Here is a 12,415-nt window from a genome sequence, read left to right as displayed (position 1 = left end):
CAGTGGGTCATCCCACCTCATAGCACTCAGGCCACAAAGGAGTAGTTCAAAAATGGTTTAATGAACTAGAAAATTCTGGGAGCTAGAGGGACAACAGCCTCCCTAGTTGCTAACCAGAAGCCAGGGTTGTTTCCAGGAAGGGAACATATGTAGGCAGGAGGCCTGGACAAGCCAAGGAACCAGGCCATCTGTGGAAATCCTTCCGTCTCCTAACAGAAATGGCCCTAGTTCCCTTTAGACCCAAGGCATGAGGAGGAAGTGGAAAAGTCGTAGGAGGAGGGTGAGTCCCTCCAGGGCTCTCTTCCTGCTCTGGGCTGGTGACTCACACAGTACACAAACAAGGCAGGCTAAGCCTGGGGACTCAGAAAGGGGCAATGAGCTAAAGGACTATACCTGAAGTCTCCCACACAAGACCTCCCTGGGGACCATATCTCCTATCTTCTGGCCATCCCCCTTACTTTGGGCCTTTTCTAAGAATGGCATTGTCATACTCCATTACCTGTGGCCAGCCTGGCACAGAGGACTCTTGCTGGCGGGGATTGAGACCCCCATCAGCAGTGGCCCGCTCCCTCCCTGTCTCCCCCGAGGGCTCCTGTGGTCTCTCATACAGGATTAGAGCAGCCACTCCCTCAGGTTCATCATATATATGGTCAGGCAGAGGGGCCACAGGAACTTCCTGGATGCTGTCATAGAGTGGCTCAGGAAGGAGCGTGGGAGGACCTGTCAGGATGCCCCTGAAGCTCCTCCTCAGGGAGCTAGCCACTGTATCAAAGGGTATGGCATATTCCCCCTCAGGACCCCCTGGCCTTATGCCAGGAACCGGTGTGCCAGGGGATGGAGAAGGTAGAGAGTCATGGGGCCGGGAATAGGGGCATTCAGGCTGAGGCAACACAGTGGGCATCACGGACCCTGTGGCTGGCAGGGGCAGAGGCCCACAAGGGGCGGTGTTCTTCTGGGCAGCAATGGCCTTTTCTAGGGCCTGGAAGATCTCGTTGCCTTGTCGTGTGTCAAACTCAAAGCTGCCTTCTCCAGAGACACAGCGCCGGCCAGCCTCAAAGGAAAAAGTCACCTGTGGTGAGGGGGAGGGAGGAGGGGGAGAGGGGTTATGGCACGGATGTTTCCTGGACCTCCATCCAAATGTAGACATTCTGGCCTCAGCCCCGGTCCATCAGAAGCTTCTTTTCAAGCTCTAGTCCCTCTGACCCTGTGTTTTGTTTGTTGGGGTCTGTTGCTTGGTTACCTGGGAAAAGGCTCTCACTATGTAGCCCAAACAGGGCCTCCAACTCCGTCTCCTGCCTCGGCCTCCTCAGGGCTGACATTATAGTTGTGTGCCACTACACCTGGCCAGGTTTGTCCTGACATGAACACTCTCTCCGCTCCCTCCCTCCAACTCATAGACTGACTGACTGACTCAAGAAATGTCAGTAGCTCGTCAGCCCTTCCCATCCCTTCTCCACCTCATATCTATCTCTCTCTCTCTCTCTCTCTCTCTCTCTCTCTCCTCTCCTCTCTCTCACCCCCTCGCTCTCCTCCTCTCTCTCCTCTCCTCTCTCTCTCTCTCTCTCTCTCTCTCTCTCTCTCTCTCTCTCTCTCTCTCTCTCTCTCTCTCTCCACTCAGCCCTCTTGGCTTCCACGCCTTTCCCCTCCCTGGCTCTCCCACCTCCACTCTCTCTTTGGCTGACCTGCCTTCAGCCTTTGGTCTCTCTTTCTTTATTAGCTCTCTGCCCTTCTCTGCCTGCTCCTCTTAGGCTCCTCTAAGTCATCTTTGGTCTCAGCCTGCTCAGTTCAGTCCCTCACTCACCTTGTCACGCCCAAAGCGCCGAAGAAACCTGTAGGGCCAGTCATAGAGCTGTGTGCCTGGCTCAGGGCCATCCCATAGCTCCAGAGCACTCACCCCGAGCCGAAGAGTATAGGACCCTTGGAGCCGGCACCGCTTACTGGCTTCTGTAGGTCTTATGGTCACAGGATATTCCTTACAGACCCCTGGGGAGGAGAAGAAAGAAGAAAGAGGCAGCTACAGGCAACAGCGGGCCTCCTTCCACACCGACCCATCCTAAGTAAGCATGCCAGAAGTTCACAGGGAAAAACTTGTTCATGTTACCTGTGATCCCACCACAGATCTTCAAGCCTAACCTGCTGACCTTCCCTCTCCTCCCCTGGAAGGCACTATTCATGCCCTCAGCCACATCAGCCCAACTCTGGGCCCACATCCTTCCTGCCATTGGCGCCAGAGCCACGGCTTGGTTTTCGCTACCCCATCCCTGCTGTTAAAGCTACAGGTGAAGCCAGTGCCCCTCGCCCTCACGCTCAGGTGGAGCTTACAGGGGAGAGTCTCTCTGCTGTGTCTCCATCACCAGCTCAGCATTGCCTTTCCTATTCGCAGGACACCCTGTACAGCCAAACCCAGACAGAACGCAACTCTCTCCTCACACAATCACTCAGAGCCCACATGGAGAAGGAAGGTCAAGACCAAGACCCTCAGCCTCAATCAGGCAGGACAGGCTGAGCCAAGGGTAACACTAGGGCAGGCTGGCCTCCAAGCACCTTGTGCCACACCAAGAAGCTAGAAGGAGAAGCTGATAAGCTGAGCCCTGCGGGAAACCACAAGGCAGGAAGACTTGACCGAGCCTGCAGCCACCCTCCTCCTACCCGCACCTACAGAGCGCCCCTCAGGCCCCTCCCCTCACCTGTGCTGGAGCTGCTGTACAATTCATTCTCCTCCATGCAGGGCCTGCCATTCTTTTTCTCCAGGCCTGGCGACTCCTTCCTCTGGCCCTAAGGAGGCAGTCCCATGTCTTACTATCAAAAAAAAAAAAAAACCCACCCGGAGGCCTCCCTCTGACCCACACTTTCTTTCAGCCTGCTGGCTCTGCCTGCACTTCAAATTGGGTTCCCATCAGGAAGAACTCCCCTCAAATAAAAGACTTCTTTGTGTCTTCTACCACCTGCCCACAGGAAGCTGCTAACGTTCCCCCTCTCCCTGTGTGCCTGTGAACCCCTTTGTACCCCTCACCGAGAAAGCCAACAGGCAGATGGCCTGTATCCAGTCACTGCGCTCTGCTGAGGGGGCTGCCAAGAGGTACAGACGCTCCTTGGTCTCCAGGACGAAGGCACTGGTGTCCCGGGGACTGCTGGCCTCACTGCCTAGCTCAGCTACCCGTAAGCAGTCACTGAGGCGGACAACCTTCCGAGTGGCCTCTCCTCGCCGGGTCTTCTCCGGGCCATCTTGGAGCTCCAGTCTGGCTAGGGCACAGCCAGACCCTCCATATAACACAGCTGTGAACCGGCGCCACTTCTGAGCCCAAGCATGGCAGGTGGAGGCCAAGAGGGAGCCATCAGAGAAGGAGAGACAGTCATCAAAGGGGAGAAGAGGAACTATGGGAGAGGGGGTGGGGCTGGGCCAGCAACACAGGACAGGGAGAAAGAGGTACAGAAGAGCCAGGGAGGCAGTGAGGACGATAGAGACCATGGAACGAGAGAGCTGCAAATTCGCCAGGGGGACCAAGATCTGCAGGCTGGGCAAGGGGCCCAGTAAATGGCCTATGGGCACAGAGTGCAGGAAGATGGCAGGCCCATCTGTCAGGTACAGGAGAAGAGAAAAGCCCGAGTCACCAGAGCTCAGAAAGGAATAGTGAGGAGAGGCTAGCTTAGACCAGAGACAAGTCCTCATTCCATAGGAAGGCTCTGGCTCCAAGGTCTTCCAACAACTTTCCTTTTTCTCTCACTGATTCACAAGATGGACCATGAGAGACAAACAAAAACTGACAGGGAGTGAGCTGAGCCATGGGGATGGGGGGAAACCCAGCTGGGTGACCGAGGCAGGCACAGGAGCTTCTCCTTCAAAGAAGCTAGGGAAGGGGGAGGTTGGGACAGCCCAGGGCCACAGCTTAGTAGCAGTCAAAGGTGAAAAGAACCTCTACTGTCATCCAGAACTGGCCCCCCCCCAACTCTTCCTTCCATCCCCTTCCAAATTAGCCCCCATTCAATACTAAACAAGACGCCAAAAAAAAAAGAAAAGAAAAAAGAAAGAAAGAAAAGATGATGATGTCAGCATCTGCTTCCTTCCCCACCCCCCACAAACACACACAAGCACAAACAGCCCTCAGCAAAGAGGCCAACTCTTCGGGGCCTGGTTTAGGAGGCAAAGCACCTTAAGAAGGCAGATGCCTTGTGGCTTTCTTGTCTAACTTGGTGGAGCACATGGTCTCATAAGGATCAAGGACATTAAGATCCCCCTATACCCTAGGAATCAACAACCCCCTCCCCTCCCCACAGCTGCCGTGGCCGGCCGGAGCCCAGCCTCCCTCTGACCTTGCCGAAGGTCTGCTGCTGCTGAAGATGCAGGCTGCCCTGCTTCACAGCCACCTCCTCCATCCGGACCATCACCAGCCGCCTCAGCTGGCCACTGCCATTGCCTCTGGCCTTTCTCGTCTCTCTTCTGGGCCTGTTCCCCCTTCTCTCTAGTTCATTTCCTCTCTGCCTAGAGTTTTTCTACACTATTCTAGTCTGCTTGATGACGACAGGCTGATAGGCCTTGTGGTTTCTTGCTCTGTGTGTGCACTTTTTTTTTTTTTTTTGAGTGCACTACATGCTCAAGCTATACCTTCCTGCGCTTCCAGTAACATACAATTTCAAAAAAAAAAAAAAAAAAAAAAAAAAAAGCAAAATGCCACACTTCTTCAAAAGCTGGTGTGAAGGACTGAGCCGAGGAGAACAAAAGAGACCCAAAATTCAAGGGGCGCAAGAGAACCAGCAGTGAGGGCTCCACACTCAGGCAGAATGAGGAGCGTGTCAGAGGTGAAAGAGCCCTTCGGAATCAGTCCACACAACGTACTCATGGAACAGGGAAACCTGACGGGAGGGATGATGGCCTGAAGGGGCTATTCGAAGGCTACCAATGCAGAGGCCAAGTCTCCCGACTCAGGCAAAACTGACCCACATAGCCAGTGATGGAGTGACAGACAAAACAACACACGAACACATGCATGCGCCCAAACCCACCCAGGTGCACCTGTCCCGTTGCATGAAAGCATTCCCTGCCTGCCAACAACACAGACAATACACATCCCTTATGGAGAGTCTAGAAATAAGAAAATTAGAGCTGGGCAGTGGTGGCGCATGCCTTTAATCCCAGCACTCAGGAGGCAGAGGCAGGTGGATTGATGTGAGTTCGAAGCCAGCCTGGTCTACAAAGTGAGTCCAGGACAGCCAGGGCTGTTTCACAGAGAAGCCCTGTCTTGAAAAAAAAAAAAACCTTAAGAAAGAAAGAGCCGGGCGTGGTGGCACACACCTTTAATCCCAGCACTTGGGAGGCAGAGGCAGAGAGATCGACCTGAGTTCGAGGCCAGCCTGGTCTACAAAGGGAATCCAGGATAGCCAAGGCTACACAGAGAAACCCTGTCTCAAAAAAAAAAAGGAAGAAAAAGAAAAGAAAGAAAGAAAGAGCAGACTGGAACAGTTGGGGCAAAGTGAGGATTAGACCGTACTCCTGGGGGCAATCCATTTCTCCTACCACAGGGTTTCAGTTGCTCCTTGTTCATGCCTTCTGCTGTAGATGCCATGTGCAGACCAAAACTGCTTAGAAAGGTGAACAGGACAGTTCTGGGGTTTGGCTCTAGTTCATCACACTCAGCTTTGCTGCCAGGGTTTGAGCAGATTGGGCCAAACACCAAAGGAGAACCATCAGTGTGTGGTGGGTACACTGACTTGAGAAGCGGTTAGCACTATGAAATGAGCATGGATGGCCTCCTGTGTCCTTAGAGCATCATAGACTCTTCCAGTTGTTTTTCACCTGCATGATTTTACTTGAACTCAGGTATATAAAGCAGATATACAGGGGCCGGAGAGATGGCTCAGAGGTTAAGAGCACTGGTTGCTCTTCCAAAGGTCCTGAGTTCAATTCCCAGCAACCACATGGTGGCTCATAACCATCTATAATGTGATCTGCTGCATACCTCTTCTGGTATGCAGGCAGAAAACTGTATACAAAATAAATAAATCTTAAACAAACAAAAAACAGATATACAAATCAAGCAGTTACCGATGAGCAATCATAAAGAAACGTATTTCAAAAAGAAGCCTTTGGTATACATTACCATTTGTTAAAAACAGAAGCAGGGCTGGAGAAATGCCTCAGCCATTAAAAGGCTCACAATCAAAAATATAAGGACAAGCAAATTTGCATACTGAGATGGGTGCACATGCTTGTTGTCACATAGTAACTACATGCTGCCTGAATATTTGATAATGCTCGACATGGAAACCTCATGAATTAATCAGTCCCCACAAGCTACTCATTGACAAGTCAGGAAACTGAAGTTAGGGGTGGTCTGGAGAGCTCCTGAAAGGCTGCCAGGGTCTCCCAGCTTCTCGTGTCTCTGCCTGCCATCTTGCCTGCAGGAACTGCAGACACCACCACAGTACCAGTTTATATAGCTCTGGTCTCAATGCTCTTCAGAGCCAATGACTATTCTGATTTTATTATCAGCAATGCTAAGAATACACTTCACATCCACATAGTACAGCTGGGTGTGGTGGTACACACCTGTAATCCTAACACTTAGGAGCTGGAGGCAAAAGGATTTGGAGTTCAAAGTCATCCTTGCCTACATAGCTAGTTCACAAGGTAACCCTCGGCTACAGGAGAGCCCTCCCAAAAAACACATGCATACATACTACATACATACATAGTATGAAGTGGCAATGGTATGTTTAGGGTCATTTCAGAAACTATTGGAAGTCCTATGCAAATCCCAAGCCAAAATACATGTAATATTATCCTTTGTGAAACAATCAGCAACTCAAAGAGCAGTTTTTAAAATAAAATATTCAAACAGTACAATCCAAGGGCATACTAATTTTATAGATGCTGAGGAATGATTGTAGAAAAATATTGTTTGGTTTGGTTTTGTTGGGTTTTTTTTTTTGGTTTTGGTTTTGTTTTTGTTTTCTATTATCAAGCCATCATGTTTCTGCAGCAGCAGAAAACTTAGTGCATGTTGTAAAGACTCAGCAATTCGTGGCATATACTAAGTGTGTCTGAAGTAAGCTGTTTCAGGTAGAGTCTCTGGGATTACATAGCTTGACAGTATGAGGAGCAAACAGTGAGCATGTTATCTGTTCATAACCGTGGCTGTAATGAAGTCTCACGATGCAAAGTGGGAAAGCCGTACCAGAATGCCCTAAGAGTCATTACACACTTGGCTCTGAATTAACTTTTAGTTTTGCATGTCCAGAAAACTTTTACAGTTGTTGGTGTTGTTGCCTGTGTGTTTGCTATTCCCTCCCCCATGCTCAGTTTCATGGCTCCACATGGGGTTGTGACTCCAGATTTACGACCCTAGGCTCTAGAGAGTCTGGTCTGCCTGGAACTTGTGTGGTCTTTGCCTCTGTCTCATGGAGCAAGATCAATAGCCTTCAAAATCTAATGTGCCAATCTTGTTAAAAGTACAGGTTCGAAGCTGGGGGGTCAGGGGGGATGGCGGAGGGTGCCGCACGCCTTTAATCCCAGCAGTGGGAAGGCAGAAGCAGGTGGACTTCTGTGACTTTAAGGCCAGCCTGGTCTACAGAGCAATTTCCAGGACAGCCAGGGAACACTGTCTCAGGGAAAACAAAAACAAAAACAAACGGTTCAGGTCCTATAACACCAACACTTGGGAGGTAGAGACAAGAGGCTGCAATAAATTCAAGGCCAACCTGGTCTTCAACGTGAGTTCCAAGTCATCAAGGGCTACACAGTGAGACTATATCTGAAAGTTTCAAACGCGAAACAACCTAAAGAATACAGCTTCTTATTGGCTGGCTCTGGGGTGACACTGCTGTGGAGTAGTAGGCCAGGCCAGGACTTGCCTCACAAGAATGCAAAGAATGCTTTCTTTTCTCTACCCCGACTCACCTTCCAACCTGAAGGTAAACGGGATTTATACCACTCAGAACCACAGGAGGGCGCCCGAGTTTGCCAGATTCGTTGGAAACTTTTTAAACCTGACCCCCCTCACAATATTCGACACCCCCATCCCATCCCTGGCCTGTAGAACCTAGAACCGTACTCTCCCCACAGCCACAGTCTGAAAGAAGACTACTAAGGAGCTAGGGCCTACTAAGAACATATGGCTGCCATCAAGCTCAGCTTCACCCAGCTGGGTTGGAAATCCTGCAGTAACCTGAAAGCATTATGGAGCAGCAACCACAGTACCTTCTGCTTGGCCTCTGGAGAACCACGCCAGCAGAAATCAAGACACTGTTCCCAGACCCAACAGTGGTGCAGAGAGTTAGAGGGCTTCAGGGTCCTCAGGCACCAGTGTGGGGAAGCAAAAGTGTCACCAAAGAAAGAATTCCCATGGTTCATACTGAGGGGACAGGGGGGGTTCAGCCTGGCCCTCCAGGCTTCCTTCCTCAGGGATTAGGAAACTCCAAAAGATCTTCTAGGTGGGGACAGCTACCCAAGGGGCATACAAGAGAAAGGCTTAAAATGGGCAGAGAGATGCGGGCTTGAGAACGATGAAGGGTTAGGCAAAGAGGTGAGCATGAGACCAGAGCTGGTACCTGCCACCTCAGCTCCAACGGTTCCTGACTGTGCAGAGTAAGGCAATATACATGCCTGAATTCATCGCTAGCCCCTGCCCTTTCCCCATTACATACACACAATGGGCCTCTATATCCATGGTATTATAAACTATAATCCAATAATACTAAATGGGACACTTCTGAAACAAGCACTCCTGTGTGTGTGTGTGTGTAATGTTACACTTTTATTGTTCTATTTTATTATCTCTTATTTTTCATTCTTTTTTTTTTTTTTTTTTTTTTTTTTCAAGTCACTGTTTCTCTGTGTAGCCTTGGCTGTCCTGGACTCACTTTGTAGACCAGGCTGGCCTCAAACTCAGTGATCCGCCTGCCTCTGCCTCCGGAATGCTGGGATTAAATACATGCACCACCACACCTTGCCCTATTATTCATCTCGTAACTGTGGCCACTTTATAATCCCAGCACTCCGGAGGCAGAGGCAGGCAGATCTAGAGGCCAGCCTGGTCTACAAAGAGAGACCCAGGACAGCCAAAGCTACACAGAGAAACCCTGTCTCAAAAAACAAACAAACAAACAAACAAACAAACACAACTTTATCTGTATGCTGTGGAGAAAACAGCATACAGATGTTCCCTCCCATGAAGTTTCAGGCAATACATCCTCTAAGGATAAGGGAAACATTTCACTAAGAAAAGAGAGGGTTCAGAGCCAGGCGTGGTGGCGTATGCCTTTAATCCCAGCACTCGGGAGGCAGAGGCAGGCGGATCACTGTGAGTTCGAGGCCAGCCTGGTCTACTAATCCAGTCCAGGACAGCCAAGAGTACACTCTGTCTCGAAAAACCAAAGAGAGAGAGAGAGAGAGAGAGAGAGAGAGAGAGAGAGAGAGAGAGAGAGGGAGAGATATCACATCTCTGGCATCTTGAAGTAGGAAACAGACTGAGTAATTGCAAGAGCAAGAAGTCCAGAGCTGAGCCCAGAACTGAACAGAGGACTGTGAGGGAGAAAGGGTATAAGAGAGAGGAAGTTAGACCATTTGGCATATACTCAATAAGAGTCCCCTCAAGGACTTCAAACCAAAGTGTAATCTATCTGTATTGTGGGGTTAGTTTTACAGAGGTATGGAGATTGAACTACCAGGAGAAATACAGGAAGAAGGGAAATTGTAACCGGAATCAAAATAGGGTTTCGGAGAATTTTAACAGGACAAGGATATCAGCATTGAAGACAGAAGGAGTCCAGTGGGGTGTGTATTAGGTATCTATTCAACTGGCCAAGAGGGTGAAGGCTGTGGAGGACTAATAATGCTAAATGATCTAGACGATTCCTGAGTCTATTTTTGAGAAACTGGGTGAATTGGGTGAGGTACCCTTAGAAAGAGAAGAAAAAGGGAGAAGCAAACGGATCTGGAGATAGTGAACAGAGATTGGAGTGGTCTAGCCTACCGACAAGCTACTGATCCATCAGTCAAGTAGGGAAGCCAAGGATGTCACCACCACGAAGTCCTCGAGAATCTACAACTGGCACTCGGGAGGCGGAGGCAGGTGGATCTCTGTGAGTTCGAGGCCAGCCTGGTCTACAAAGTGAGTCCAGGACAGCCAAGGCTGCACAGAGAAACTCTGTCTCAAAAAACAAAACAAAACAAATCTACAACTGAAGTGCAACACAAAGTCAGGAATCACAAACACACACACACACACACACACACACACACACACACACACACACACACACACCCTCCCGCGCCTCTATGGAATTAAAGATTGGCCACTGAAGAATGGAAAAAGAAAAGAAGGTGAGAAAGTGAAAGAGTAACAGGGAAAGCTTGCCAGTAACGACAGTCGAAAGCTCTGCTTTACTTCTGCCTCCTAAATCTTCTGAGTCAGTCTCTTTCACTGAGCCAATTTCGCAGGCGGATCCCCAGTTACAAGGAAGTCTGGGTAATGTAGTTCCTACTTGTCCTACCTTTGCGAACTAGACGACGTACTGAGAGGAGTACTGAGGTTGAAATGACTGCTGAAAGCCAGGCCAATATATCCGAAACAGAATTACTGTGGGCCTTACTTACTACCACTCTCATTGGCACCTCAAGCCGCAGCCCCCAATAATAAAGCAGGTTTAGCCCTGTTAGCAAACTTAAAATAACTAATGTTGTAGAAATCCTGCTGATTTAATCCAGGAGCCTTGAATACCAACCAGAATGGAAGCCAGTGGAAAATTGGAACCGGCATTATGTAGCACATAAAAGTGTTCGTGGGGACTCCACCTCGGCTTGCAGATATTGACCTCACCCGACCCAAGGGTTAGTGACTGAGCACCTCTCCCAACATCTGACCCTTTCTGGGGGCTGCCTGTAGCACTGGTCAAAATAGCAACCGATATCGGAAGATTAAACGGCGGCTGGTTACATTTTTGACCATCAGTATTTAGCGGCTATATCCATGGCTGTTTACGGAGGAGAAAAAGATGTTAATAAAAAATAAAATAAAAAACAAGGCGATTGCTATTGGTGAAACTCGGGTCAGAAAACAATGACTCTGGTCCAGTAGAACAAGATAAAACATACACACGCGCGCACGCGCGCAGCCCAGTTAAGAACAGTATCCTGGGAAGTCAGGAATGGTGCAGGTATTCCAGGTGGGAGGTCTTTGGCCTTGGGGCTGGGACATCCAGAGGCAAGCACGTGGACTGGAGATGCCTCGGGTTCAGGGTGGAGCCCTGACAGCGAACCGAGCAGCAGGCAGCCTGGTCTAATTCCACGCGGCGCCCTCCCGCGCGTGAGATCGAGCGCGGCCCCTTTAAAACCCATGTAAACAAAGCTTTGTTCCCCCAGCTCCCCCTCCCTTGCGCTTCCCCGGCCCTCCGCTTCCTCCCACCCGGCGTCTCCCGGCCGCTGACGTTGCCCGCGCCCCTACGCCGTCCCAGCCACGCTGCGCATTCTCCAACCCTGGCTGGCCGGCCGGGGCCTGCGCAGCCGAGCGGCGCTACGCCTCGAGCGTAGAGCGCCAAGCCCCCAGTGCGCAGGCGCAGCGGCGACGGCGGCGGCAGCGGCGGCGGCGGCCCCGGCCGAGGTGCGCGCTGGGGGGGAGGGGGGGCCTGAGAGGAGCATGAATGGAGCAAAATGGCGGATCATGTGCAGGTGAGCGAGCGCCCGGGGAGGGGGCGGCCGCGGGAGCGGGACCACCGAGTGCGGGGAGCACGCGGGCCCCGGGACTCGAGCCCGCCCGGGGGGCCCGACAGGCCGCGTCGCCGCCGCTCGGAGCCATCGAGCCGCCGCCCGTCCCGCAGCGCGGGGCCTTTCCCGCCTCCCGGACCGGGGGCCTTCTCCATCCCCTCCCACCCGGCCCCACGCCTCACTCGAGCCGCTGGAAGGATTGAGTGGTCAGCCGAGGGCTCGCACAGCCGCGGCCCGAGGCCTCCACGCAGCCCTTAGGGGAACCCTCCAAGCCGGGAGGAAGAGGACCCCTCGCTGACTGTCCTAAGGGCCCCCCCAGGTCACACCGCCGGCCCTCCGTGATTAACAAAAAGAAGAGCCTCACCACGAGAACCCCGCTTCCCAATTCTTTCCTGTCGCCTCTCTCTTCATGCCCCCAAATCCGAGAGACCCCCCCCCTCCCCTGTCCGGTCCCCTGCCCCGAAGCGCCCTCCGCTCCCACACTTTCCAATGGCACAGCCAGGAGGCCCGAGCACCCCGTCCTCCAAAATGGGAGCTGAGGCCTCGGCCCGCCTCCCCTCGCGTCCCCCTTTGCTACAGCCTAGGAGTTGAGCGCCCACACCTCCGGTGAAACACGGGGTGGAGGGGGGTGTGTCTGAAACCAGAACTGCAGAGTTGGGTGCAGACAGCTCTCGGGGAGGGTCTTGATCCTGCTCTGGAGCTGAACCGGGGATGGAG

General features: G+C 51.8%; 1 protein-coding gene across 1 annotated transcript; it reads right to left on the bottom strand.

Annotated features, from left to right (window-relative positions):
* Window positions 1-373: 373 nt before the first annotated feature.
* Window positions 374-4,485, bottom strand: Dok2 (docking protein 2). The gene is made up of 5 exons (XM_051160815.1): window positions 4,312-4,485; window positions 3,014-3,295; window positions 2,688-2,775; window positions 1,802-1,983; window positions 374-1,069 (listed from the first exon to the last, which is right to left on the bottom strand). Exons 1-5 carry the CDS (start codon window positions 4,381-4,383, stop codon window positions 455-457), a joined length of 1,239 nt encoding a protein of 412 aa, XP_051016772.1. The 5' UTR covers window positions 4,384-4,485; the 3' UTR covers window positions 374-454.
* Between the last annotated feature and the right edge of the window lie 7,930 nt (window positions 4,486-12,415).

This window comes from Acomys russatus, chromosome 18 (assembly GCF_903995435.1).
Source record: "Acomys russatus chromosome 18, mAcoRus1.1, whole genome shotgun sequence".
NCBI classification, from domain to species: domain Eukaryota; kingdom Metazoa; phylum Chordata; class Mammalia; order Rodentia; family Muridae; genus Acomys; species Acomys russatus.
This window is presented reverse-complemented; position numbering and strand designations above follow the sequence as displayed.

What these genes read in the sequence shown, in the direction of transcription:
- Dok2 (XM_051160815.1), bottom strand. Translation starts at nt 4,383, where the DNA reads ATGGTCCGGATGGAGGAGGTGGCTGTGAAGCAGGGCAGCCTGCATCTT. An exon ending in AGCAGCAGACCTTCGGCAAG is followed by an intron (nt 3,296 to 4,311) that starts GTCAGAGGGAGG and finishes GCTTGGGCTCAG; the next exon opens with AAGTGGCGCCGGTTCACAGC. An exon ending in GGCGCTTTGGGCGTGACAAG is followed by an intron (nt 1,070 to 1,801) that starts GTGAGTGAGGGA and finishes CCCTCACCACAG; the next exon opens with GTGACTTTTTCCTTTGAGGC.